Raw genomic sequence first — 27,258 nt, 5'->3', positions numbered from 1 at the left:
GGATTGATACCTACTATTTTGACGTCACCTGGTCCTCGCAAGAGGGTGTGTTTACATCAACGTCACGGCAGTTTCTCTAAAGGGTAAGTGAAATATCTTTTAATTTCGATGATAAATTGTTGTAATTGAAATGTCTTTAACATATTGCGGGTGAGCTACTTCTAATCATAGTATCTGATCTTATTTCAAAGTTTAATATTGACAAACAACTGCCTTCAAGCCCTGGTTATTTACAACCACAAAGGAAGTACTTACGAGCTAGCCTCAGCAGCTAACTTCAGGCTACTTCGACAAAACAAGAAACAAGAAATTAGTATAGGCAGTGTTTTCGAACGACTGGTTCAACTAAGCATCGTTGTTTAAACTCAGCGTTGTCGAATTGTACAATTTTGTACAACTACAATTGTCAACCTGTAGATATTCGACGAGAATTGAGAACATGACACACGGATACAGTATGCTAAGACACGTACAATTACATAAATACTTGCTTCAGTTACTACAAGAAAATGTTTTTATGTATGTATGTTTTAGCCTTGATGGTATTCAAGTTGCCTAAATATAGCTAGAAGGAATCAATAATGGCAGTTCTAGTTGTGGATCAACCTAATAGTGATCTTACAATAAATGCTGGAGTTTGTAATCTATAAAAAATTCTCTTTTACACTATTCTTTGTTATTGAAACAGCATGGCATACACCGATTAATCAAGAATAATTCGAAAAAACACCCAGAGCCAGAATGCAGTTGCCCCACGTGTGATAATAAACAGGCTGTACCAATGATGTTTTTTACTATTGGATATGATTTTTTTGTAATGTCGTAATTAGCAGCCCAAATCTTTTTCAGAGTGGATACATTAGCACCATGTTCCATGGAATATCAGTCACTGGAGGAGTCGGAGGAGGTAAACTATAATAATCACATAAATACATTTGTTGTGTATGTCTAATTCTTAAAAGTAATTGTTATTTCATTATACCATGTTATTTTCTACAGCTCCAGCCAATAAACCTGAGTTATATGAGGTACGTTTTTGAACATTGTAATACAGTTCAATACAGTTGAATCTTTTTTAATAATAATAACAAATCAAACTTTGTGTCATTTCAGGAAGTGAAGTTATACAAAAATGCAAGGGAACGAGAAAAGTAAGTGCTCACTACTATATTTTACTAGCGCATATAAATTATGAATTCCTTCTGTTGTACAATCTTGTTTTTTTTATTTTACAAAAGGTATGATAACATGGCAGAGCTGTTTGCTGTTGTCAAGACCCTGCAGGCCCTGGAGAAGGCTTACATCAAAGACTGTGTAACACCCAATGAGTCAGTTATACTTCAGTTTTCATTTGACAGAAAAGAAACACCTGTAACTTCATTTGTATATTGTTATTAATATGGAGGACATGCTGGTTTTAGGTACACTGCTTCCTGTTCCAGACTCTTGGTTCAGTATAAGGCTGCTTTCAAACAGGTGCAGGGCTCAGATGTAGGGTCCATTGATGAATTCTGCAGGAAATACAGAGTAAGTTTAAATCTGCATACAGATTTTGATTGGCTTAACTATGGGTTTTTTTTAAGATTGTATTTTTGTGATGATTTTTTCCCATTAGCTTGACTGCCCTCTAGCAATGGAAAGGATCAAGGAGGATCGGCCAATCACCATCAAGGATGACAAGGGAAACCTGAACCGCTGCATTGCAGATATAGTTTCTGTATGTATTCTCTTATTTTTTTTAAATAATCAGTTCAATCACTTAAATGAGAGACTTGGTTTGGCTGCCTGCCTGAATAAAATGGTGGTATTTTTTGTAAAGAATGATTTAGTGCGTTCACTTTAAGCTAAGTGGATTCCTGTATTTTGGCACATCCTCTGTTCACTGTCACTGAAAATGTGAGTGGTTTTTGCTGCAGACAGTGAGACACTGCCTGTGTGCCCTGTTAGTGTTGCTGGAAGTAACATTTGATGTTATCTTGCACTTTCTTTAACCTTCAGCTGTTTATTACTGTGATGGACAAACTGAGACTCGAGATCAGGGCCATGGATGAGGTAAGCTTAAAAATATATGTATAAAATGTTGACAAAAAAGAAAAAGCTTAACTCGACATCCAGCTAATGTTTTTGTATTTGGTTTAGATCCAACCAGACCTGAGGGAGCTCATGGAAACCATGAACAGAATGAGCAACATGCCCCCAGACTCAGAGGCTAAGGACAAAGTCAGCCTCTGGTTAGTTAAACTGGACCACTTACTATGTTTATATTTTAAGCCAAGCTGAATCAGATCAGCACTGGCTTCAGCTGCACTGTATGCAATATAGCCACCTTTGTCATGACTGTTATTAGACTAAGCCTGGGCAATTAGAAAGTGGACTTTGACCATTATTTCAAAAGGTGGACTACTTACACCAAGGATAATGTTGTTGTTGTTTCCCTGTAGTGCAGCTTTCAAACCACCTCCTTGCAGTATGTTTTCAATAGAGTCAACTTTGAGTGTTACAAAAATGTAACTTTAATTGTATTTTTTTCACTAGGTTGACCACCCTCAGCAGCATGTCTGCCTCAGATGAGTTGGACGATAATCAGGTTCGTCAGATGTTATTCGATCTAGAGTCAGCCTACAACGCCTTCAACCGCTTCCTCCACTCCTCTTAAGCGCTACTTATTTATCTGCCTGGAATTCCGACTAAAATACTTGTTAAGTTAAAAGGAGAAAATTCTGTTTTATCCCTGGACTTGCAGGGAGTGGATTCATGTTGGAACTGTTATTCTGTCTCATATCCCCCGAAGTTCCCTTTTTTCTCTTACTGTACATTTGGTGGTTCTTAAGTTGTGTTCAATTCAGACTCCACCACTTTGTATGCTCCATGTTTTGTTCTACATTACGCTGCCTGCAGCCTTGCCCTCTGGGCTCCTGTTGTGCTGTAAGCTGTACCACTGGGATCTTTCCACCCAAACTTGTGTGCTGGCTGTTTATTCTGCCTTTAACTTCGTACTTAAACTTCAAAAAAGTCTTTTTATATCTGAGTTTTACAGGGCATCAATAAAGAAGAATGATACACATGTATTTGAACAAGTGTGCATATGAAGAAAAGGTTGCAACAGCCAAAGTCTTTGTATAATTGGAAAGTGGAATTGTTATATATGTTCTCTTTTTGGTACCATTATTGTATCCTTTATCTACCACCCATAGTTTGCTCTGTTTATTTCTATTACACAGGTTCTTACTGTAGAATCATATAATAGTGTGTATAACTAGAGTCACAGAAGATGACAGTTCATCTGCTCGGTCTGTCAGGGAACATTTTTTCAAACTGAAGATGTTTAGGCTGCACTTCAAATGAATCATTATATTGTACTTAAGGTGGAAAAAATTGTTTATATTAATTTCTTGGTTTTCTGTCTCTTATCTTTTGTTAACATCTCTAATCCATTTTTCATTTTAAGGGTTTCACATAATTATAAGTGGGCAAAAGAGAGGTGGGAGCACTGTCTCCTTGTTTTGCTTGCAAAATGTGTTTCAACCCCCCCGAGAATACCATTAGGGAAAACATATTTATTCAGACTTATCGTTGTAAATAATAGTTTTGATTTTTAAATGAAAGCATGTAACACCTTTTTAGAATAAACTCTAAAAATATAGTTTAAGCTTCTTTTGTGTCTTGTGACAAGCTCATTGAGCCTTTTTTCTTCTTTTTTTCAGTAGAATAATAGTTTTTGTGGCTGCATTAACCTGTTAAGGGACCATGGGGATGTTTGGCCTATATTGTTCGACCACGGCATCTGCATGGTGTACAGTACATAGGCTACCACTTTGCCTTCAAAATCTCTGTTATTATTAATGAAGGTAACTTGACTTAGAGTCCACACAGTGCCAATGTAAGTGCTAATACAATAGCTGATTATTCAAACTAATTCATTCAGTACCTCAGTATGGCAAAATATAAAAATAGCTCCACCGCATGGGTTTAGTTTTTCCTTTAAGTATCTTAACTGCTTACAATAGTTGTATTAATATTGCTACAGTAAAATCCAGATATATCCACGTTGCACTGTGATGTGGATCTCTGGTATATTTTTTACCTTCTCAGGTGAGTCATACCCTGGCATCCATACCAGGAAGTGGCACCCATACCAGGAAGTGTTTTTTGGGGGGCGGCGGCTCCTTTAAGAGTCAGACAGCTGCGTATGCGTTACCACGACAACAAATAATGACAAAACTCTCCGGCTCGTCTGTTAGCTGCAGAAGTGTGGAAGCACCCAAAGTGGCCAGCGAGACCTTCACCCTGAAAGAAAACAAGAGAATTCAGCCAGACCGGGTTAAACGGAGAGTTTGATGTTAAGTCACTAAATGCATGTGAAACTAACATACTTCTAAGTGACAGCTAAGTGAAGCTAATCAACGCGGCGTCTGATGCATGGGCGTATGAGGGTCGTCAGGTAAAAGCTACAGCCACTCAGCTGCTGCTGTCTTAAAAATATCCATAATCAGTGTGTGGTTTTTTGAAAGCATTGATTTGGATATTGATGCACCCCTGAACGTGCTGTCTCCATTCATTGGAACCAGCCTTGGTGTCAGGATCATTCAAAGAGCATTCTGATGATCTCTGCATGAGCACAAGAACGAAGTGGATTTAAAAATGAGCAAAAATGAATTTACAAACGTCTCTGAGGTGGAGGAACACATTTCTCTGAAGTATGAAATCAAGAAGAGACTTGGAAAAGGGGTGAGTGAGATAGAGCTTTTCAAGTTCAGTTGATTTCTTGGTGGGTAAGATTCTATGGGCCCCACTTTCTAAGTAAATTACCCCTCTGATATGAATAGCTGATTTGCAAAATTGTTTTCTGTCCACAGGTACATCTTGTTTTTAGCCTTTAAGAAAATTCCTGAAATTCCCCAGACTTAAGGGCCTCAGTGAACATTAGTGTTGTAAGCAAGGGGTTTATTTACTTTGGCAGGTCAACACTCTTTCAGCAGATCAGCTGATGTGTGCAGACACTTTTCCCTTTTCCCATTTTTTTTGTTTTCGCTCTACTGCTACAGTTGCTAACAAGACAAACAGAAACAGCCCGGCTTCTTTCCACACTCTGTCCACAGAGATTCATAAATTGCTGCTGGGCTTTAGATATCTTGTTGGTAACAGCCACCTACACACGTCACATTGTCTGAACTAAACATACCTGAGGGCAGCTGAGGCATCATGTTACACACCTGTTCAGCCTGTTAATGTTGTACAGTAGCATCATTTACAGTGAGGGACTAAAGAAAAATGTGTGACGAAAAATCTGTGACGAACAGGGCTTGAAAGATTTTGATTAAAATGCATTCCTGTTTGATTATCTGAGGCCTGGGTGTTAGTGTACTCTGATGCCCTACCTCTGTTATGCTTGACTTCACTACTACCTCAACGATGTACTTTATTTCCACCATAGCCAGGGCTGCAGCTACTAGCCATGTCTTCTTTATTTTGCCTTTTCCTGACCAAGAGTGAAAATTGTAATGTAATCGATATGTGTGTTTATATATTTTTACTATCAGGGCAGTTAAGGACACCTTACCAAAGCTCAGTTAAAAGAAACAACATATTAAAAGCAAAATAAAAGTGGTGACGATATTAGAGAATAAATTAAAATACAGTTGAGGCTGTCAAATTTGATAAGCCAGTCTAAAAAGGTAAGTCGTGAGATGGGAAGTGGGGGGAGGATGCTCTGGACCCCCATTATTTAATAATCATGTTTCCAAAATTGCAGTTTTGAAGAAAGATGAAACAAGACCAGATGAAAGGGAAGATTGTTTTGTGATAAATATTTATAATATTTAGGACTCAATGTTCCAAGCTCTTCTAATAAAATCAGGGGAAATCCTGGAACACACCCCCATCTTAAAAGCATACTTTAATAGAAATTTTAGAGGCTGTTTTACTTCATAGCCTCATCTTCATCAACCCTTTTTTAGCCTATTCTTTATAAGAGGTGAAATGTCAAGTGTATTTTTATGTGTCTGTCTCAGGCCTATGGGATTGTATGGAAAGCGGTTGACAGACAGACTGGTGAGATTGTGGCTGTGAAGAAGATCTTTGACGCCTTCAGAAACCGGACAGATGCCCAGGTCTGTTCCTACATGTAAAGAGGAGAAACGCCAGCTGGGCTAATGATTAAATATATGTGTACCAAGTTTATGGCTGCATGCTGTTTTGCTGATGTCCATATCCTGACTGTAATGTTTTTTTTCTTCTTTTCACAGCGGACATTTAGAGAAATCATGTTCCTTCAGGTAACAGCAATAACTGTCTGAACTAAATAATAGACTGGACGTTTATCAGACAGTAAATTTATTTAAGAGATACATAGTTGAATATTTCTTCACTGCCACCATGCTTTGTTTATTTTGGCAAACTATAACTATAACATGTAAATATCTACATGGCTAAATGAGTGAATGTGGTTTTCTAAGCGTGGTTGTCATGAGTTCTTCTCTTCATCCTTGTGTAATATATCCCTGTGTGACTCTTTATCTACTGGCCTACTTTAAATTGACCTGCAGCTGTGGGCCCATAATCAGCTGTTCATCTCCCAGTAAAACTCCAGTGTTGTAGTTGCTGGGTTTACATTATCGTTGTTTAATCTGTGATTAAACTTTCCCGTTCTCACACAACCTTGAGAGAATACCTGCGAGGTATTACAGGTCAAACAGTAACTGGAGTGTGATTTATATGTATGTTCTGTGTTTGTTACTAAAATGCTTTATTCTGTGTGCAGGAGTTTGGAGATCACCCCAACATCGTCAAACTTCTAAATGTGATCAGAGCACAAAATGACAAAGACATTTACCTGATCTTTGAATATATGGGTGAGTGCTGCAGCACACACACACACACACCATCTTCATTTAAAAAAATTGCAATGCATCCACATTGGGAAGGGTGCAGTTTAACTTGGCACTTGAGAGGCCTCTGCATCTGCGTCTGTGTGTGTGGAAGGCCTCTGCTTCTCTTGGCTGGCTGCACCGTCTTACTGCTGAGTCCACAGATTGATCCCTCCTCTGACTCTACTGCAGACCTCCACTGTTTCTTTCTGCCAGTTCATTGTTTGTTAAGGCTAAAATGACTGATGATGATAATCTTCAGTATAACTGATGAGCATTTTCCCTCTCTGTACCAGACACTGACCTGCATGCAGTGATAAAGAAAGGCACTCTACTGAAGGACATCCATAAACGTTATGTGATGTACCAGCTCTTCAAAGCCATCAAATACCTCCATTCGGGGAATGTTATCCACAGAGACCAAAAGGTACGCCATGTCAGTGTATCACCTGGAGAATTTGTTTTTTTGTCACTATGTTTGTCACTATGCTCTTACATGGGCCCATAATGTACAAGCCTAGAATCTAACTGCTGGATGAAATGGAGAATGTGTAGAAGCACTGCCCTGGAAACCAAGCTCTTTCTTACCTTCTTACAAAACCCTGTACCCTCTGGGCAAGCTGTGGATACTTCAAGGTGAATCCAGCTCGTTGTTTTTATGAAGCATGTTTCTCTTGTCTCTGTTTCCCACAGCCGTCCAATGTACTCTTGGACACTGACTGTGTCATCAAGCTGTGTGATTTTGGCTTGGCCAGGTCACTGAACCAGATCCAAGAGGACAGCGGGAATCCTGCGCTCACGGAGTATGTAGCAACGCGATGGTATCGAGCGCCTGAGATCCTGTTGGGATCCACGAGGTATCAACTGTGATTAGCATCTGTTGTCGCAATCTGATAATAATAATGTGTAGTAGCCTACTTGTGAGTGTAAGTAAAGAGAGTGCTCATTATTCAAAGGTACACCAAAGGGGTGGACATGTGGAGCCTGGGCTGTATCCTGGGAGAGATGCTGCTGGGAAAAGCTCTGTTTCCTGGAACATCCACACTCAACCAAATAGAAAAGATCATGAGTGCCATACCACAGCCAAGCCCAGAAGGTGATGCAAGAAGCCTACATTTAATTTATTTACAAATGCTTAACAATTAACTCGAATTAATTAACTCTTAACTAATTATTATAACTGAATAAATGCATATTAATTTTCAGATGTTCTTGCAATCAAGTCTGAATATGGATCTTCTGTCATTCAGAGGATGCTGCTGAAGTAAGATAATATTTTTTATGTTTTTTGCATATCTTGCCATACACAGGGCACACAGGACATGTTAAAACTGCTCATTCTATAGTTTGTGTTAATGCAGAGTTTTTTTATTGTAATGTTTGGCCTCCTCTGACCTTTACACCTCAGGCACAGTGCTAGTCTAGGGAGTGACGATAACACATTTCTTCCCCTCCACGGGGAAGCCTATTATCAGCACGTACAAGTGGAGGTGAAGCTGATTAAATGCTCCGGGAGCAGAAGCAGTGATTATTGCAGCGAAGCAGTGACAAAGCAAAATCATAAACAGGGCTTAAACAGGCCACCTTGTTGTGACAGGTGTTTGGAGACCTTTGTCTTGCTCTGTTCTAGGTAATAAAATGTGATATTTTATTCTGAATACTTTGCTCCTTCTTCACCAGGCCGCAGGTGCCTTTGGAGGATCTTCTCCAGCCATCTGTGCCTCCCGATGCTCTTGACTTGCTGAGGGGTTTACTAGTTTTCAACCCAGACAAACGCCTAACAGCAGAGCAAGCTCTCCAGCATCCATATGTGGCCAGGTATTTACCAGGATCAGTGTGTGTTGCCACAATTTCCTCCGTGAAGACTGCATGAAGCCTGCTGTTGTTCATTTCCCAAGACAGTGACGGACCTAAAATTTGTTTACTTTTGTTTAAGGTTACAAACAAATAAGTCGCCATTTGCATTGCATTGTCTTTTGTATGTTACCATAAATGTGTTCTTTTCTTTTTTGTTTCTGTAGGTTCCATAATGCTGCCAAAGAACCTGCTCTTAACTATGATGTTGTTCTACCAGTGGATGATGATGTGCAGTTATCAGTGGTTCAATACCGCAACAAACTATATGAGGTACAGAAGAGTTGAAGTGCTGAAGTAAAGTGTACTGGAACGAAAAAGACGTAAATGTGTCCTTTTTTCTTTACCTACAGATGATACTGGAGAGGAGAACTAATCAAGGAATGCTGAGTCTTATAGAGCCAAAGGAGGGAGGCAGTAGCAGGGAGAAGCCTGCTGTAAAAAGTAATAAGGAAGGAGGGAAGGGGCCGGTGGCAGAGATCAGCAGCCAAGACAGGAAACCACAACAAGAAAAGACTGATGACACAAACCCCGTGCCTTCACATACAGGCGTCCCAAAAGCTGTGCCAGTGAACACATCCTCTTTACCTGCTGTGGAGAAGATGAGCCCATTAGCTAGCCCAGGAAAAGTCACGTATAACCCTATCACACACGCCCCAAGTATGACAATTCATCTGTGCACAGTTAGACCATAGTTAGTTTTTACATATTAACTGAAGTATGATACTGTGTGTTTGTTAAAACTGAAAATATTAAATCAGTTTAAACATTTTATGGCTGTATAGATTTTTCAGAAATCTCTTTTCTTCATTCAGATGGCTTTGTTCGGAGTCCAGGTGGTCCTCCTCATTATTACCAATCTACCACTGCCAGCAGAAAACCAATGGGACACACCACTAATGGATGTGCTGCCACATCACCAGCAGAGGGCACCAGCACCAAAGTAGGCCACTTTGTTTCTTATTTACATTTCCTTCCACTCTTGCTCTTTCTGTGGCTCATTTTCTGTGTGTTTATTTACCTTCTTCCAGTCTATGGACCAGATTCTGCAGCATGGTCACTCTGCCTCTGTGTGCCACAACCGTTCCTTCTCCGTAACCTTAAACCAAACTCAGAACAACCCGTTAGTCCGTAAGGATGAGCCGTCCATTTCTGCTGGGCTGTATGTCACATCTGCACGCCTGGTCAGTCCCCTTATTTATGATACACACGTCATGCAATGTTTTCAACTTGGTGGCTTTGCTGATGTCAATAATTCAAAAGAAATAGAATGACAACTTTCATTTCTTTCTCATGTAGAACCAGCGATCCGGCCCTCAGGCTCGTGAGGCTCGTCCACCACCACGCTTTAGCAAGAAAGTATTTCAGAATAACTGTAACGTGGCTGCTGCTGGAGACCCTCGAGCCAAACTAGGCAGTTACACACAGGCCTACGGCACCATCAACAAGACTGAACTAGACAACCTGCTTCGAAGCCGCCCTTACCATCACTAAGTGCTGTCACATCAGTAATTACATAAGGGCCAGGTGGTACATGTGTTTGGACACACAACACAGGTGTGTGTCACACTGAAAGAGGTGTTGTTAGTCAGATACCTCTTATGTACTGTTCAGATTCTTGCACATGGGTCTACTATCACTATCTGTGCCAGTGAATTATGCTTTTGTAAAATGTAGAGTGGGTTTATGTTACCTTTATCACACCGTACCAGCAATGTGTAGTTTTACAGCTCGAGAGAATCTGGGCCTTCTCTGTGGTTTGTGGTAAATTATGTGATGTAAGTTACTTGTCAGCCTTCCTTCCTCTACAGAGGCAGAGTGTCAAAATTCACATGCTACATACTCATAACGCAGGGTCTACAGAGGCCCTTTCATATTTATCTCTGTATAAAGATGAATTACATGAGGTACATTAAGCCAGAGAGTTTCAGTAACTGTAAAATATGCAAATAGATGTTTTGATGAATTGATAATATGCAATGATTGATTGTTTTTCATGTGAATACATGCAGCAATAAATCAATTTGTCTTCTGTGCAGATTAGATGTGGTCCTATATTGTTAAGTTTATTAAAGAATGCTTCTTTTACCACAGTGCAACAATGCACCACATTATAAGACAACATTGTTAAATATGCATTTATTTGTAAATTTTACATTATAGATGCAAATTACTACCTCAGTTTGTATTTTACTGTTTTGCCTGTGTATTATATTGACAGTAGATTCAGCACAGAGGCTCATTTGAACCCAAAGATAACATGGATGTGAAAAACACATATCTAAAAAGTCAAACACCACCTGATTATTATACTGTTTTGTAAAAACATTGCTATTATTTAAATCAGAAAACATTTTTGCAGGAAGAGGCATGATCTGCATGCAGCATTGCCATGCTCAGTCCCCTCTATGAGCATGTTTAAGTGGCATTGGTTGTATAAATTATACAGTCTTTGCTGAATCATCATTAAAACATTGTGGGAATACATTCTGCATTAAAACCAGAGATTTCGTTTTAAGAGTTCAGCTTTAAAAAAGTGCAGCTGTCAGATAAATGTAGGATGTGGGTTAGTGGCAGAAACGTCACTGACAAATGAAACATGTGACTTCTATGTCGTGACGTGTAGTACGTCCCTCCAGACCTTTCAGCTGCAGCATTTTGTTGGACAGGCTGTGGAAACAGAGTTTTAACTGCATCACATTGTGTAATAATTCTGCGATCCCTCACCACTTTCTGTAAAACACGTCATCGTTATGACACCAGTTGAGGGAACCTGTGTCATTTGTTTTGCGTAATGGCCGGAGATCCCTACACGTCACGTGATCACGTCGTGTGTCGTCGTCAACGTCCGTCGACCCAATTGTTCAGTCCGAGTCCAGAAGCTCAGAAAGGAGGAGCGAGCAGAGTCCATGTTGGTGGCGGCGGCTCTTCAATAAACACGCAAAAGGTAGCGATTATTCATTTTATTAACTGTATGGTAAACATGTTGTTGTTTTATTTGTGTATCCTTTTTTTCCATTCCGTTCGAATATACCTTTAGCAACCACTAGCTTGTTGGTGGAAACCGACATCTTTCAGCCTGTCGTCAACACTGACAATGACAGAAAAGAGTAAATGGAGAACATGTGTTGTTTGGACAGCTGTGAGAATTAAAAAACCCCAAAAAATACAAGCGGTTTAGCTTTAAAGAGGGCTGATAGCTCAGCGGTGTTACTGTGGGGGGCGCGGCGTGTGGTCACCGTCCTAGAATAATAACGTCCACAGAATAGATTCAACATGGCGAGCTGGTTTGTTGTGTCCAGGCTCTCTTTCACTGGCAGGTTATCCGTACATCAGGTTTAAAGTGGTATTGGCAACTTTGGAGTAATATTTGTGATGTAGCGATAAGCTGGTGTCGCATTTAGCTGCGCTTCTGAGGCCTACATGGAGATGCGCCTTCTGCAGGTGCACCATAAATACGGCTAGCATTACAGATTCAGGTTTCTGTTTTGGTTTTCAGTACACTTAAACGGAATATGCCTACTTATTCCTCTCTTGCCCACATTACATTTTACACAATTTATATAATTCATAATATGTGATCTAGCAGATGTACTAGTATTACCTACAGTTTATCATTTTTTGTACAATAAGCTATATATTATCAAAATTGTATATCATTTACTTGTACTGGGACCAGAGCAACTATACTATTAAACAGTTAGTTAATTGGTCAACACTTATGATATATGGTTGATCATAAGGGTTTATTAAGAATGAACAAATGCTGTTACCTTGTCCCTGTCTCGTTCATTTTATGGATTTACTGCTGTAGGATTTAGACATCTAAACACATAACCATATTAATGGTATTCTGTGAAGGACATCAGATTAAGTGGTAATACCATATAGTGATATTGCTTTGTGTACAGAAAAAAATGCAGTGATGGTGTTCAATTATTTAACCACAATCTTTGCATTTTTTTTAACCATTCAATAAACAAAGCTGTTTATTATGTATGATTAAAAAAAATAGAAAAAGCTTGCTCTACACATCAGGATGCTGGATTTAAAATGCAATTTTCATTTTTCCTTTGGCTAAAACCTCCATGCAGTAAAACTATAAACACATCAGAAATGTTGGAGAAACCGTAAGTGTCTCATCTTTCTCTTGTGATTATTATTGACTCATGGCGATCTAAGCCAGACAGGTTAGACCAGGACAAAACAAACATATAAGTTGCTTTCACAATATCAGTGCCACCGATGAAACTTTAAATCCTATTTCTGTGTTGGGTGTTGAAGTCCTTTTCCATTAATTATCCACACACTTTAAAAAATTGTATCGACTGTCACTTTATCTTTTGCTCCTGGTACATCCCATATCGTCATTTTAAACTGTCTGATAAAAAGCTTTTAGTTAGATGTTATCAGTGTTAGTGATTGTAGTATTAATTTACAGTTTGGCAGCTTGCTGTTGAGCAAAGATAGCATCATGATGCTATCATCACTGAGAGAATCATGTGTAGCCTATTATCAGCTCATGATCTGATGTCATTCAGAGCAAATTAGTTGTCTTTCCTTGAGAGAGCTTTGAATTGATGTACTTGGAAGTATTATTCTTTGGAACATTTTGTATAAGAATGTGTATCTCATTCTCCCAAATCTGAATCAGTGAAGTGTATCTGTCTGGCCAACACCACCTTCTGAAGTTGCCAACTGCTTAAACACTATTAAGAGTAGAATTATGATGTTTTACTCCAAGCTAGCAATAAGTAACAATATCAATAAAGTTCAAAATGTATTTTAGGAAAGACATTCAATCAAGTCGAGAAAAAAGATATGGAAACTGTAACTACGAATTTTAATCTTAGCAATTATCACAAAAGCAGTTTGTTGACCGTACTATTCTAACTTACCAAGTGCAGCCGTCTGCTGCAGGATGAGGTGTCTGCAGGTTTGACATAACCAGAGCTGCTGCTGACACGGCGTGTCACAATGACACTATCTTGCCAGACTGCTGCATTGGCACCTCAAAGCAACACGGCATGAGCTTTTATCTGCCAGGTGGTCCAATTGACTGTTTTACAATAAGATACAAAATTATTGTTATTTTTGTAAACCAAGAGCTTTTAGGAGCTGAGGTAAAATGTAGCTACAAAATGGTGTTACCATAGAATTAGTCACTTATCATATGACTGTGAAATAGCATTTCATATTTGGTTATGTCACTTAGTGTCATTTTAATGTTGGTTTCTAGCAGAAAGAAATAGTGCTTTAAAGTTTTATTTCACTGTCTGAGAGAGCATCCATCAAAGATCACAACTTTCCTTTGTCTTTCCTGCTCTAATGTACTGCTGTACTCCATATTGGCCCCACTGCTTTATGTGCCCATTCCTGTTTTGTCATGGTGTTTCCTGCTGTTGCTCAGGCATGCACATAGCATGTTGTACAAGGTATTGTGTTAGCCTAATTGTGTTAACTTCGCTCTCTGGCTGCCCCCCTGAATGCCTCCCTTTAACCTAATTCCCCCAGTGATAGCTATCAGCAGAAGCCAGGGATAGTGGCACTGTCTTTATCCACACAGCACTGGGCGTCTCTTCTAAGAGGATTTCAAATCTCCCATGTAATGCTTGTAAAGCTGTATGAACCAGGCCTTAAAATGACTTTAAAAAATGCTGTATTGACTTTACTTTTTCATCTCTACTCAGATATGGAAGTGAAACTTTTGTGGTTGTTAAATTCAACTTGTGCCTTTGGGAGATCAGTGTCTGTCTGTAGGGTTGGCACAACTGAGTATTAATGATTTATTACAGTTGTTTTGTACGGTTTTGATGTTTTTATATGCATTAGGTGTGATAAAAGGAACATGTGAAAATGACTTTAGGCATGTGGAAAAATCTCTGCTGTAATAATATCAGAGGCTGAAGCTGTCTGCACTGACATAGCTGTTGTGACTTTAGGCACATTATGACATTACTGTCCCATTCTCTCGACTGTGTGGTGTGTTACTTTGGATTATACAAGGTAATCCATTATACACAGATAAAAAGCAGACCAATACAGATGAACTCAGCACTAAAATCACAAATGATGTCAAGTCGCTTGTGTTCATGTGATCATTTTAAGCTTTTGCTACAATTTGGAATACAAAACACAAAATACAATTGAGGGCTTGAGGAATACTTTAGGTAGTGTTTTTATAGATAATTGTTTTTTTTGTGCTGTGAGAAGTATTTTTAGCAAAACCTTTTGCTAGTTGGTATCTTTTTTGTTCAGAAACTGAATATCTTCAACTGATTAGATAACACAAGCCATTTGATTACATTGTCTAGGCCATAGGTTGTAGACTAAACAATCAACTGTAAAGTAATTAGGTCTGTCAAAAATGAAAGTGAAGACATGGGACACAGTATATTTCTGAGTTGACTTATTTGAATTCCATGGGAATTGGACAAGGAGTGGTCACATGCGTTGAGTGGATGTCACATGAGTAGTGAAAGACTCTTGAGATTGTTAGTAGTTATATCTCTGGCTGTGTTTAGTGGAAAGATGCCTTGTCTGTAGAAAACAACGTAGATTGAATGTGTCTGTTTATTCGGAATATTATCTACTGCAGTGCAGTTAACACACAAATAGATCAATACTCCAGAAATTCAACAAAACTGTGGTGTGGCATTGCCCAATTATAGAAACATTGTTCTTTCAGAAAGGATTTGGCTCCTCAGATAATTATTGTAATCTGTTATGATCTTAATGGAGACTGTCAGTGTGAAGCACTGCCAGCATGTTTGTCTGCAGTGTCTCCCTGCACTGTCCCACTGATGGACAGACAGAGATTAACAGGACTCATGCCGGAGTCCGGATCTGGTTGCCAGGACAATATAGAGCAGGATTGCATAATGCTCACTGTTAATTCAGTGTGGCCTAGAAAGAGGAAAGAAGAAGAATGAAGTGTGACAAACGGTAAACATAACTTGTAGTGGACGATAGGCTTGTGCAAAATCGTATCGTGTGCAATTAATGGTCAGAAAAATCCACGATATGTTTAGTCATTGTGCTCCTTATGACCAAACTAAGCGCTGAAAGAACGTAAGGCAGGTTGATTTGCACACACATGCATTTAAATGTGGAATTTTCTGGTTTGTTTGTAATGTTTTTTCTGCTGCTATTCTACAGTATGAATGAAAACATGCACTAGTGTGTGACATATTCCAGTCACAGGTTAATTTGCACAGACACATTTTTTTAACCTTTAACTAGAAATAATCACTTTTTTTCTGAACTTATTTGTCCTGTTTAATTTTAATGTTGATATGCACTCCTCTTAAGATAAGAACATTTTAAGGACAAAGTTACTAAATGTTTGCTTCATTATTATTTTGAAGCAGTTTGTGCATTGTGCATCTGTTATCAATACAAATTTAAAACATGGCTGATTGGTGACTAATTACTACTGTAGGATTTTCCAGTAGAAAACTCCTTTCCTGATGTGGGTATGGGAAATTTAAGGTACTATGTTTGACTGTAATAGTTTTTCATGACTGTTAGACGTATACATGAATGACGCAACTGCGGAGTATGCGCAGTTGTAGTGCAGCTATATAAACAATGTTTGTAGTGTAGCCATAGCAACGCTTGTTGCTTTGAAGTGCAGCTATAGCAACAGTTTGTTTTATTTCTGATTGCCCGCACGACGCGTCGGTGAGTGGGTATTAATAGCTTTGAAATGTTACAGTCAAAATGTTAGCCGTTAATTGTTCGTGTGTTTTATTGCAGGTTTACAAACTGAAAGTTCCTAATTGACCGCTGAAAGTTCCTAATAGACCACTGAAAGTTCCTAATAGTTCTAAGACTTACTAATGGTTCTAAGAGTCACTAAATGTTCAGCTGGAAGTTAGTCCAGCTCACAGTTTATGTAGTATGTGTGCGTGTCAAATAAAGAGTGTGGAAACTACGAGTTGTATCCGCCATGCTTGTTCCGACAACCCATCCAGAGGGGAGACTAACGAAGAGTAAATCTGGACAACTACTTACCAGCTTAACCTGTTAGAATGAAGTAGTTAACTTGACTGTTGTACTTGACTGTATCATTTAGAACAATGTGGAGATTTAGAGTAAAAATGCGTACGTGCGATTGTCATCAATTAATTGTCAAATTAATCGTTAAATGCCACAATTAATCGTGAATAATTTTTTGGCCAATATCGCCCAACCCTAGTGGACGAATAATTATTTCTGTGTTGAGTTGGTGTGGTCTTGCGTGAAACAGTATAAATGCTGTCAATATACTGCACAGTAGCCAAAGGAACCAGCCGGCTCCACTCTCCAGGTCTTTGTTTGTTGTCAGCATTTGGCTCAGTGGCTGTTGGCGTCCTTTTTGCTCAGCAGAAGCTTTTCTCTAGAGACTGTCAGCCTTTATGTGAAATCTACACAGCACATTTGGAAGCACCAATCCTATAAATATGTCTTCTCTTGTAAAGAAATTTCTCTTCTCTAGTGCAGCACTGTGCATGTAGATGCCTTGTAAGAATTATACATTACAATGCAAATGGCACAGAAAACCTATTGACCCCTGTTGTGCAAGGAGCTTGCTGGGGAAAGGGTCACAGAAGTAATAGCTAATTTGTCACATTTGTCTCTTTCAGGAATTGTAGTCAGACGACATAACCAGATCCCCTCTGCTTAATATTCTTAACAGAGTCTTATGGGGCTCTCTAGCTTGTGACCAGATGTCTGCTATTAGATCACTGCTACTACAGATGCTACAGAATGTGTTTATATGTTTATTACAGATTTTTATTTAGGTTTAGCTGTGTGTTGACAGTGTCTACTATCTCTTTATTTGTAGTAAAAACAGTATGTTATGATGTCTCCATGATTTAAATAATGCTTGGGTCCTGTTGCTCTGCTCAGCCTATTTTTCCTCTGCTGTCTTGTTGGAGCACAACAATGACTGATCATACAAATATAACTGTTTAATGTATGTTTTTATTCTTAGTAGGTGCTATATAATTCTACTTCTCTCCTTTACACAGGTTGCTGGAGCAGACTAGACTAATACTAGAGTATTACTCCACACCATGTCTCAGGACAAAAGTGGATACCCCATTATGGGTGAGGCCAACCCACTCCATAACAACGTCTATGGACCGCCTCAGCCAGGGTTCGCGATGCCCCCACCCAACTACAGCCAAGCTCCAGGGGGACCATATCCACCAGCAGCTGGATACGGACAGCCAGGCTTCCCTCCAGCAGGACCAGGTTTTGGCCCAGGTTTCGGTCCAGGTTTTAGCCCAGGTTTCGCTCCTGGTCCCTACCCTCAGATGCCCTATCCACAGGGACCCTATGCTCAGGGCCCTTTTCAGCCAGGACCTGGACAAGCTGGATTTCCTGGAGACCCCTCTGGTAAGTGGTCAAAACAGACATCAGACCAGACTCGGGTTTTAGTTTAGACATATTGTAATATCTTAAAGGGGAATAAACTCTTTATAGCCAAATAATGGGCCTTTAGCTATTTGAGTATCATTTAATTTTCTGCTAATGTCCATTTTAGCTTATGTTGTCTCTAGTTTTCCACTTGGTCACTAACCCTTTCTCATTTTCCCTTATAAAATATTACTAGTTTGGATAGACGGATGGAATTTTCTCTGTTAATGAATTTCTCACTATACACATGCTGGAAGGCATATGTAGCAGGAAAACACATTACTGGAACCACTGTAGATCAGATTCCTCCTTACTAATGAATCTACAAGCTACAATTCTGTTTGTGCTAAGAACCCCACGAACATACATCCATTTTTTTTATTTGCTTTTTTTTTTTTAACCCTGTCAAGAGATTGACGTCGTATACAACGAGAGCGCATGTCTTACAAAGTCGCTCATATCTCAGGAATGGTAATAGGTAGAGACGTTCTGTCCTGGCTGCAATATTCTATTGGCAAGTCAGTGTCCAATCGGACCATCGAGCAATATCACGAGGGACTCAAACATCCAATTGTAGAGCCTTTGTGCTCTGACGTAAACACCAAAGATGGTTGAAGGACAAGAGAACTCTCTCCTCTGACTAGCTGGGTCGTTTACACGGCTGAAAAGCGTCTCTGAACGCAATAATAGACGCGTAGCGGACCGTTATCTGAACCGGAAAGTGCGACGTTCTGTATACCCCTGTCATACAGTTATATATCTTACTGGAAACGTTTTATTTGACGTTTTAGCGTTGCTATGTTGTGCTAACAAAACATAGCAACGGAAGTTACATCGAAGACATTTCCGGGTGAACAGGGGTCGCTCTCCCCCACCCACACCTTTTCAGAAAGGTGGGGGTGGGGTAGGTTCACATCTCAGCCCATCAGCAGTCAGTTGTATCAAGAAAATAAAGCTCAATTGACACACAGGATATTCCTAGAGTAGTTGACAGCCCAGCTGTGAGGCAGACCTGTAACAGTGGCATCAAAATCAATGGAGCGAATGGCACTTTTTTCACTTATGGTGTAATAAATTACATTTGTACCATAGTTAGAACCTTCATTTTTTACACACTTATCCCTAACACCCTAAACTACATGTTCATAATGGGGGAGAGTTTCGTTACAGTTTTCTTCAGTGTTTTTTCAATAGATATGTATGAATTTTATTTTTCGCATTATTTTTTTCTTTCTCTTTCTGGTGCTAGAATTTTTATTACAGTCATATAACACCACTATAGCCTGAATATTATGAAAGCCCAGGTTCTCCTGAAAAAGATGTACTTGATTGTGGATTACAAGATGACTATTTAATGAGCAGTAAAACACAAAGAATGCCAGGCGAGGAAAGTCCCCAAAAACACCCATAGACATGGTTATTATCATCTTGTGATTGTTGTGTAGGAGCACCTGCTGGCAGCCCTGGTTACCAAGGTGATGGGCCCCCATCGTACTATGATAATGAGGAGTTCACCAACTCTGGCTTTGAGGACAAGAGCATCCGACAAGCCTTCATCAGAAAAGTAGGTTCCTCTAGAATAAATCATCTATCATATTGTATCATATCATATCATATCATATCTCTTAAAATGACATCTTTCTCTTCATTCCCGTCAGGTTTTTATGGTTCTCACAGTGCAGCTGCTGGTAACTTTCTCCTTTGTTGCCGTCTTCACCTTTGTCGACGATGCTAAGTACTTTGTACGTCGCAATCCATGGACATACTACGTGTCCTATGCAGTCTTCTTTGTTTCTCTGATTGTCCTTGGATGCTGTGGAGACTTCCGCCGCAAGCACCCCTGGAATCTGGTCGCTCTGGTAAGAAACTGCCTCTCCTTTCTCAGCATGTTAGGAATTGTTATCTCATTTTTGGACTCATTAGGGAGTAATATTTTCATTCTTGAGTCATCAGAGAGCAATGTGCTAACATCAAACAATAAAAAGTTAAATACTCATGAATAAACTACTTCTTCTTACATGTACATGTAGAATATGGGTAAATGAAATATTTGATTGTTCCATGGTCTTTAAAAAACAGCTGTTTATTTTTGCTTGAATGTAAAATGTAAAAATGTTTGTTGGGTTGTCTTTTTGTCTTGCAGTCCATCCTGACACTCAGCCTTTCCTACATGGTGGGCATGATTGCCAGCTTCTATGACACAGAGACTGTCATCATGGCTGTGGGCATCACTGCAGTGGTCTGCTTCACTGTCGTCCTGTTCTCACTACAGGTCAGCACATTGAAACGCTAAACAAATTCAGATGTCTGCACACTAATGACTATTTCACCCCAAGCTAAAAATTAGGTTATTTTTTTTTAGAAATAAACCTTTTTTTAAATGTATCGAAAACATGAACGATCTGGCTTTGAGTACCCTGTGAGCTTTCAAGACTGCAGTAACTTCCATTTCTATAAGTTCTGGAGAGTGGTGATGTCTGGTGAGAGCTTATATTTTCTAACATTCTTCTTTGGTTTTGTTTTCTCTTGTTTACTGCAGAGCAAGTATGACTTCACTTCCTGTCGGGGCGTGCTGTTCGTGTGCCTGATTGTACTGTTGCTCTTCTCCATCCTCTGCATTTTCATCCGCAACAAGATCATGCACATTGTGTATGCCTCTCTGGGGGCCCTGCTCTTCACCTGCGTAAGTTTCACACTTAAATTACAAATGTTTTCTTAGTTTTTGTGTTTTTTAAAACAAAAAAAAACACATTTTCTTACATGTGATTACTTCTAGTTTGTCATTATCACCCATTATTTGACCACCTCATTTCATTTCTTTGAGTGCCTTTCATCAGAAGTCTGTAGGACTTTTGAAGTAATGAACGCCTTTTTCTCCTCTTTCTCTGCAGTTTTTGGCTGTTGACACTCAGCTTCTCCTTGGTAACAAGAAGCTGGCCCTGAGTCCAGAGGAGTACATATTTGCTGCCCTTAACCTCTACACTGACATCATCAACATTTTCCTCTACATCCTAACTATTGTGGGACGCGCCCGTGAATGAAACTCCACCTTGAAGAGAGCGGCAGGGAGATAGAGAATGCCTCCCTTTATTGTGAAATGTTGCTAACATGCCCTTTCTCTCTGACACATTTAACTTTTTCATATTTCCCATGATATTGTTTGTTTCCTCTCACTCACACACTCAGAGGTCTGTTTTTTAAACAGGTAGTAGTGCTGTGGAGGAGATGCAGCTGAGAGGGGCACTATTCATAATAAAAATCTTGTCATTAATGACAGACATGTTGATCTGTCCTGTTTTGACCACTCTGCTAGCTCTAATTGTCCACTGCTTTTCATAACAACGTTGGCTATATTACCTATCCACCCCCAGTTTCCAGTTTGGCTTGGCACATGCAGAATAAAATATGTTATCCTGTGGGTGCTTGGCACTCGGCCTGGCCTTGCTTCAGAGATTAAACAGAAGAAGAACAGCAAAGGTGACGCTAAAAATTGATGCAAACCAGCTTTGCCTGAAGAGAAGTTAGATGTTAGAAATAACTCCTCCAAATCTGTCTGCTCTTCCAAAGTTACAGTATGTCTCCCTTTCAGCCTGCTGGTGTTAAATAACTGCATGGCAAAAAAAAGGAAACACAACTAAAGATGGTATGATTCTCTAGAGCTACAGAGGGATACCTTTAACCTGCTTGTCACAGCTGTAAATAGTTAAGTGTATTACTGTATATTATGCCAGTATCCCCCTACCTCTGAAAGGCATGCTGGAGCAGTTGATGTGGATGTGAGGTTGTTTTTTTTATTGTACTTTGATACATACTCCAGTATGTTAATTATTTGAAGGCTTAAGAATGAAGGTCAGCATTGGATGTATGTGACAACCATGAACATTAATTACTATTTATAAACAGTATATTCTTATGGAATATATTATATTGAAGAAAGAAATATTTTGTTCTGAACTTAATTGTGCATTTCCAAGGCAAAGATGTTCTCCTATTTTTGCTTTATTTGATTTTTTTCTTTACCGTCTTCACTAATGCCCTGTTGTCTGGTCATGAATGTGACGTGTTGTATTTTGTTTTATTACAGTTAATATTCAGGTGAGGAGAACTAGGGCCGCTTTTATATAAAGGACACTGGACTAGGAGGAGCCGCTGCGTTTAATGGGTTTGATTTAGATTAAAGTATTGAAGTTAATGTAAAAAAACAAAGAAAAAAGAGAAAACGAAGCTTCCAGTGTTATTTGGAATATTGACTGTTATGTAAGTTGATGGTGAACCCATAACATACTGGTAACACTTCAAAAACTGAACACAAAAAGAATCAATGTGCACCGGTAGCCAAAACACTCCTACATGCAAACACACAGAAGCTGAATGATATATTTAACCTTTTTATAGTGTAACTTCTGTTTTCTTATTTTCACTTCTTGCATGACACTCCTCATTCTGCATGTGCTGATAATGCACACAGTATAGCTATTCTTTTATATTTGGCGGCCCGGTTAGACCCTTTATTTTTTGAAAGTATTGTGTTTGTATCCACCTTAACGTGTAGGTGTATATAGACTTCCCCTAGTGGTTTGATGTGTATAGATGAAGTAAGTTCTGGGCTTTGTAGGTCTGTACGCATTGTATATTTGCATCAAATCAAAGCTGATTTGGATTCCTCAACACAGCTGTTTGCGTTTCATTAAAATGGATACAAGGAACAGGTGGTGACCATTCTGTGTTGATTTACATGAGTTTAGAATACAGTGGTTTAATCAGGTTTAATCCCTGTGTCACTTGCCCTAAATTAGGAACCAGACCCAACCATTGAGGGAAAAAGATACTATATTAAATTCCGATAAACATCGAATTTTAAAGTAAAAACATGTCTTGTGGTGACATGGCAAAAGTTTATATTTATAGATATTTTTATACAAACGGTATTTATTTGGAAAGTTGGTAAATTATGCTGTTGGCGTAGTAGCAGTAACTTCTATCTGCATTTTTTTCTAAATTAAATTATTTTTAGTTTTTACTGTCAATGTTTCGCAACCGTTGTGCACGCACCTCTGACGTTGGCGCCTACCGGCCTCGGGCACTCTTCCATTCAGCAGCAGCAGCAGCATCTGGACAGCTGAGGGGGGAAAACTGCCATTCCTGAATAAACATGAGCGATTTGGAAGGTTAGAGAAAGTACATTTAAGATAAAAAATAATGTGCTCACTATGGTTTAGCTAATACTTACCTTATCTTAACCCAATTTGAACAAGCTAGCATAGCGTTTTAGCTTGCTAACTATAAGCTAGCACAACCGTTAGTCACCTGTTGTTAGTCAGACACAAAACGTAACTGTATCGTGAGGCTTGTAAGGCTTCGTAAAATCTTGTGGCAAATATTAGGATGTGGTAAACTTTTATATCTAATATTTCGGGTTATTTACAAAACAGGACACAACATTGAGGACATGATTAACTGTGCAACGTTCAACAGAGGTAAACTAGCCAATGCTGAACAACATCCACATCTTTAAAATCTTAAAAAGATTATTATATTTTCATGCATTGCCCTGGCAGGTGGAGAAATGCAGGAGCCCAAAACGGAACACCTAATGAGCAAACTAAGGAGGCTGCAGCAAGGTATCATTTGACTTAACTGGATACATTCGTACTGACTTTGTATTACTTGTAGAGAAACGTTAGTTGGCCTGTACGTTATCTATGACATTTAAGACTCTATAGTGACATCTTTCGGTCAAACAGGTGACTTGCTTGATTTCATATTAAGGAAGACAGCTATGTCGACGTCTCCTGTGGATGAATACAGTTAAAAAGTCCTAATGTGTGTGTTTTTTCACGTGGTTTTATATTTATTGCTAAATAATTGTTCACACTATAGTAAATCTATAGTAAATCTTGGGAGAATCTTGGGTGTTTTCGTTTTCGTCTGGACTTTCGTTCCTGGTGCGCATGCGCTCGTTTATAGTTCTAGACTGAGTTATTGACATGTAAGAGAATTTGTGCTCTGCTTAGTGAGAGTCTCTAACTTTAAATCGCGCATCACAGATTTAATACATGCCAGTACGAATGTCAGCTTCCGGTGTAACCAGATGAGTTGACGATAGCTACACTCTCCACTTCCGCGTTTGATTCGCGCTGATCATTTCTTTATAACTACATCGAAAGTTGTTACAATGACCATGTTTATCACGTGCTATGTGTCACAAACGAGGTAAACCGTGTGTTTAACAGGGTTAAAGCACGTCAACACGGAGGTCTCATATTTCGATAAAACACTCTGCTAATGTGCACCAATGAGATCGCGTGTAGCGCTGGCAGTACGCTAATGACCACGCTTCCTTCCTGATTCAACAGGAATAATATAAAATAATAGACGTTTCAACAACACTGCGAAGTATGAAACTGAGTTTTACAAAACATTCGCGTACCTATGAGGATATGTGATTATGTAAAGCGACACACGGCCTTAGAACCATGAGTAAGGTAGCTGTTTCCGAGAATCATAACTCTTTTTAGGACGCCAACAGAGTATCGTCAGTGAGGTATATCCTTACCTGTTACTCCTTCATAGGAGTTACAGAACATGATGAATGGAGACTCATGAGATATGATTAATATCTCCGTCTTGTAGGGAACAGCAACACCCTACAAGAACCATTCTGACTCCCATGTGAATAATAATGATTTAAGGAATTTCCCCTCAAGAATAAATGAAGAGATTCTGAATTCTAATGATAAGTAATGTGCAGGTGTTTGTCCATAACAAATGTTGTTGACATCACAAAATGTGTTTGCTTTACTAGTATTTGTGTGATAAGTGATGTCCCATATTTATTTGTCTCACATTTCTTTCATTTTAGCCAAAAACACTCTGGAAAGTGAAATTCAGGAGGCCACATCTGTCAGGGATTCAATGCAGAAGGAACTGGAAACTTGTAAGACACAAAATCATTGTTCTTTTATTTTTACCACCTGACCTCTGTGCTATGAAGTAAGTTCAGCATACACACAATATTGTTTAATTATCTGGCTTTGCTGAGACACAACCAAAACCCCACTTGGAACTTTTGTGACACAGAATAAACCTTGCTATTACTTGATCTTTCTAACATACACTACTGTTCATATGTTTGGGGTCACTTGGAAATGTCTTTATTTTCTTTTTTTTTAAATGTTTTTTTTTCAATGATGATAACATTAAAGGGATATATACAAAGGTGTACAGAGGCCCCTTTTCCAGCAACCATCACTCCTAGGTTCTAATGGTACAATGTGTTAGCTAATCGTGTTAAAAATGCTAATTGATGATTAGAAAACTCCTGTGAAATGATGTTAGCACATCTGAAACTGTTTTGCTGATTAGAAAAGCTGGCCTGGTGAAACCAAACTTTTGAACGGTAGTGCATGCCACAGGTTATATACTATGTATGACAATGTTTACCTAATATTTACATATTTACTTTATGTTATTGTCATTGTTATCACAGTACTAAATGAAGTTTACTCACTGGAAGGAATCCAACAAGAAAAAGAAGGTACACACATTCTGCTAACAAAGCAATTGTATATGTAGATGTTTAACTGTAGAGATTTTTGTTGTCTCTAAAGAGATATATTTACATATTTGGTACCTATACAGACATTTAATGTGATATGCAGTAGAGGAAAATAATTATCATGGATGATAATATTAATTTTAATAATTTTCTCAAGAGCTTTGTCAGAGGCTGCAGTTCCAGTGTGAAGAGTCTGAACGGAATGTTGTCAGGTAAGCTCCACACTGACCTTTTAAAGTGCACATTGCACAACAACACAACATGACCCATGATCCATGTTGTATGAACTTAACTTTGTGTTTTTGATGTGTAACACTAGATGGCAGTATATCAGTATTTTTGCAGACCTATGAAATACACAAAATTGGATGTATCTCTTACGGTACATGTTTTTATTCAGTAACATATACTAAGCTCATTATTACTGAGATAAATATTTAATGTTAAAATGTTCTACTTCATCCTACTTCGTTAGGCTTTGCTGTTATAGCATTGGTAAAACAGGAATTTGTAAATATATGTCCCATTTAAACTTACTTACTTACTTACTTTGCAATAGTTCTTCCTGTCAGTCATTCAGTGTTAATTAGCCTTTTGCCATATTTATCTTGCATCACATTGTGTACATGAATAATGTGTGCTCATTTTGTGAATAGCTACAATTATTTGTGTGCACATGTCATGTTGAGTGATGAATATTTTGTGTTTTGCAGACAGTTGAATGAGAACAAGAAAAGCAAGGAACTGGTGGAACAGTATGCCTGTGAAATCCAGGAACTCAAGCTTAAACAAAGGAAGCAACGGTACCTATCAACATTGCAATATTTTATTTGTACCGTATGTATGTCATGTATATTTTTAAGAGTCAAGCGTGCCTTTCCAGGATGATATTTGAAAACCAACTTTACCAGCTGATAGATCAACACAAGAAACTGAACTCTGTATTTGTAAGTTTGTAATACAAAAATAAATGAGACATTTCATAACTGTCTAACCTTTAACAATGATGACCATTGTTCTTAAATTTATTGCATAGACCCAAGAGAGACTCCCAGATGAGATGGCGAGTGCTGAGAATATAAAAAGTCAGCTGTCGTCAGTTGGTAGGTACCTTGCATTCCTGTTAGACACACGTGGTTCTTTTTCATTTGGTGTTTGTTTCCAACACCTTTTGGTCTGGTTTTGTTCTGTGAACAGAAGAGCTAAAGTTGGTCCAACTGCACGATCTTGCTAAGGCGCTAGAGGAGATGAAGAATCACAATCAGTCAGTACCTGCAGAGACAAGGGAGGATGAAACCTGCATGCTCCCTGGTTGTTTTAAAGAATGAGAGGTATTGGTCCCTTGTTCATTCACAATAATATGCATGCTGACTCTGTTCAATCAAATTTAATCAATGCATATTCTTGAATATCAGACTTAGCTGTGTATCTCCAAGTATTTGATGGTTTTATCACTTGTTTTGTGAGTGATCAGCTTGTTGTCTGACTTGTTGGGATTTCTGCAGTTTATGCATACATGAACCCAATTGTTATACTATTCGTCTAAGAGCATTTATATATTTAAAAAGCCTT

At 38.8% G+C, this 27,258-nt stretch overlaps 4 protein-coding genes and 1 non-coding gene across 11 annotated transcripts; all 5 read left to right on the top strand.

Annotated features, from left to right (window-relative positions):
* The first annotated feature begins 9 nt into the window (after positions 1 to 9).
* vps28 (VPS28 subunit of ESCRT-I) lies at positions 10 to 3,480 on the top strand. Its single transcript, XM_028425322.1, has 10 exons — positions 10 to 83; positions 850 to 907; positions 1,000 to 1,028; positions 1,114 to 1,151; positions 1,239 to 1,328; positions 1,422 to 1,527; positions 1,616 to 1,717; positions 1,999 to 2,052; positions 2,140 to 2,231; positions 2,536 to 3,480. Exons 2-10 carry the CDS (start codon positions 868 to 870, stop codon positions 2,654 to 2,656), a joined length of 672 nt encoding a protein of 223 aa, XP_028281123.1. The 5' UTR covers positions 10 to 83; positions 850 to 867; the 3' UTR covers positions 2,657 to 3,480.
* A 700-nt stretch (positions 3,481 to 4,180) lies between these two features.
* mapk15 (mitogen-activated protein kinase 15) lies at positions 4,181 to 10,503 on the top strand. Of its 3 annotated transcripts, none has more exons than XM_028399095.1 (15): positions 4,181 to 4,441; positions 4,569 to 4,728; positions 6,012 to 6,110; positions 6,246 to 6,275; positions 6,761 to 6,851; positions 7,163 to 7,293; positions 7,560 to 7,723; positions 7,823 to 7,962; positions 8,073 to 8,130; positions 8,547 to 8,684; positions 8,888 to 8,993; positions 9,074 to 9,380; positions 9,536 to 9,663; positions 9,752 to 9,904; positions 10,020 to 10,503. In XM_028399095.1, the coding sequence occupies exons 2-15, from the start codon at positions 4,642 to 4,644 to the stop codon at positions 10,212 to 10,214; spliced, it is 1,827 nt and encodes a 608-aa protein (XP_028254896.1). In that variant the 5' UTR covers positions 4,181 to 4,441; positions 4,569 to 4,641; the 3' UTR covers positions 10,215 to 10,503. The 3 variants fall into 3 exon arrangements, with proteins under 3 accessions (XP_028254896.1, XP_028254897.1, XP_028254895.1); XM_028399096.1 differs by having other exon boundaries at positions 4,181 to 4,728; positions 9,074 to 9,164; positions 9,270 to 9,380; XM_028399094.1 differs by having other exon boundaries at positions 4,181 to 4,728.
* Positions 10,504 to 11,515: 1,012 nt separating this feature from the next.
* grinaa (glutamate receptor, ionotropic, N-methyl D-aspartate-associated protein 1a (glutamate binding)) lies at positions 11,516 to 22,176 on the top strand. Its single transcript, XM_028400091.1, has 7 exons — positions 11,516 to 11,667; positions 17,738 to 18,107; positions 19,574 to 19,692; positions 19,787 to 19,987; positions 20,272 to 20,400; positions 20,668 to 20,811; positions 21,020 to 22,176. Exons 2-7 carry the CDS (start codon positions 17,783 to 17,785, stop codon positions 21,167 to 21,169), a joined length of 1,068 nt encoding a protein of 355 aa, XP_028255892.1. The 5' UTR covers positions 11,516 to 11,667; positions 17,738 to 17,782; the 3' UTR covers positions 21,170 to 22,176.
* A 1,403-nt stretch (positions 22,177 to 23,579) lies between these two features.
* LOC114452353 (synaptonemal complex central element protein 1) lies at positions 23,580 to 27,231 on the top strand. 5 transcript variants are annotated; one of them, XM_028431629.1, is made up of 9 exons: positions 23,580 to 23,605; positions 23,687 to 23,749; positions 24,991 to 25,065; positions 25,618 to 25,665; positions 25,844 to 25,898; positions 26,400 to 26,489; positions 26,570 to 26,633; positions 26,723 to 26,789; positions 26,884 to 27,231. In XM_028431629.1, exons 2-9 carry the CDS (start codon positions 23,695 to 23,697, stop codon positions 27,012 to 27,014), a joined length of 585 nt encoding a protein of 194 aa, XP_028287430.1. In that variant the 5' UTR covers positions 23,580 to 23,605; positions 23,687 to 23,694; the 3' UTR covers positions 27,015 to 27,231. The 5 variants fall into 5 exon arrangements, with proteins under 5 accessions (XP_028287430.1, XP_028287463.1, XP_028287439.1 ...); XM_028431662.1 differs by lacking the exons at positions 23,580 to 23,605; positions 23,687 to 23,749 and adding an exon at positions 23,871 to 23,951; XM_028431638.1 differs by lacking the exons at positions 23,580 to 23,605; positions 23,687 to 23,749 and adding an exon at positions 24,219 to 24,341.
* On the top strand, positions 24,662 to 24,794 carry LOC114432740 (U8 small nucleolar RNA). The gene has a single exon (XR_003670305.1). It is a non-coding gene; the product is annotated as a U8 small nucleolar RNA (small nucleolar RNA).
* Positions 27,232 to 27,258: the final 27 nt, after the last annotated feature.

Source organism: Parambassis ranga, chromosome 2 (assembly GCF_900634625.1).
Source record: "Parambassis ranga chromosome 2, fParRan2.1, whole genome shotgun sequence".
Taxonomy (NCBI): Eukaryota; Metazoa; Chordata; class Actinopteri; family Ambassidae; genus Parambassis; species Parambassis ranga.
The sequence above is the reverse complement of the archived record's forward strand: the minus strand, read 5'-3'. Positions and strand labels throughout refer to the sequence as shown.

Coding starts and splice junctions, on each gene's coding strand:
- vps28 (XM_028425322.1), top strand. CDS start 868: ATGTTCCATGGAATATCAGTCACTGGAGGAGTCGGAGGAG. Junction 1,528..1,615: donor AATTCTGCAGGAAATACAGA/GTAAGTTTAAAT, acceptor TTTTCCCATTAG/CTTGACTGCCCTCTAGCAAT. Junction 2,232..2,535: donor AAGGACAAAGTCAGCCTCTG/GTTAGTTAAACT, acceptor TTTTTTCACTAG/GTTGACCACCCTCAGCAGCA.
- mapk15 (XM_028399095.1), top strand. CDS start 4,642: ATGAGCAAAAATGAATTTACAAACGTCTCTGAGGTGGAGGAACACATT. Junction 8,685..8,887: donor CAGCATCCATATGTGGCCAG/GTATTTACCAGG, acceptor TTGTTTCTGTAG/GTTCCATAATGCTGCCAAAG. Junction 9,381..9,535: donor CCCTATCACACACGCCCCAA/GTATGACAATTC, acceptor TTCTTCATTCAG/ATGGCTTTGTTCGGAGTCCA.
- LOC114452353 (XM_028431629.1), top strand. CDS start 23,695: ATGCAGGAGCCCAAAACGGAACACCTAATGAGCAAACTAAGGAGGCTG. Junction 25,066..25,617: donor GCAGAAGGAACTGGAAACTT/GTAAGACACAAA, acceptor TTGTTATCACAG/TACTAAATGAAGTTTACTCA. Junction 25,899..26,399: donor TCTGAACGGAATGTTGTCAG/GTAAGCTCCACA, acceptor TGTGTTTTGCAG/ACAGTTGAATGAGAACAAGA.
- grinaa (XM_028400091.1), top strand. CDS start 17,783: ATGTCTCAGGACAAAAGTGGATACCCCATTATGGGTGAGGCCAACCCA. Junction 20,401..20,667: donor TCGTCCTGTTCTCACTACAG/GTCAGCACATTG, acceptor TGTTTACTGCAG/AGCAAGTATGACTTCACTTC. Junction 20,812..21,019: donor GGGCCCTGCTCTTCACCTGC/GTAAGTTTCACA, acceptor CTTTCTCTGCAG/TTTTTGGCTGTTGACACTCA.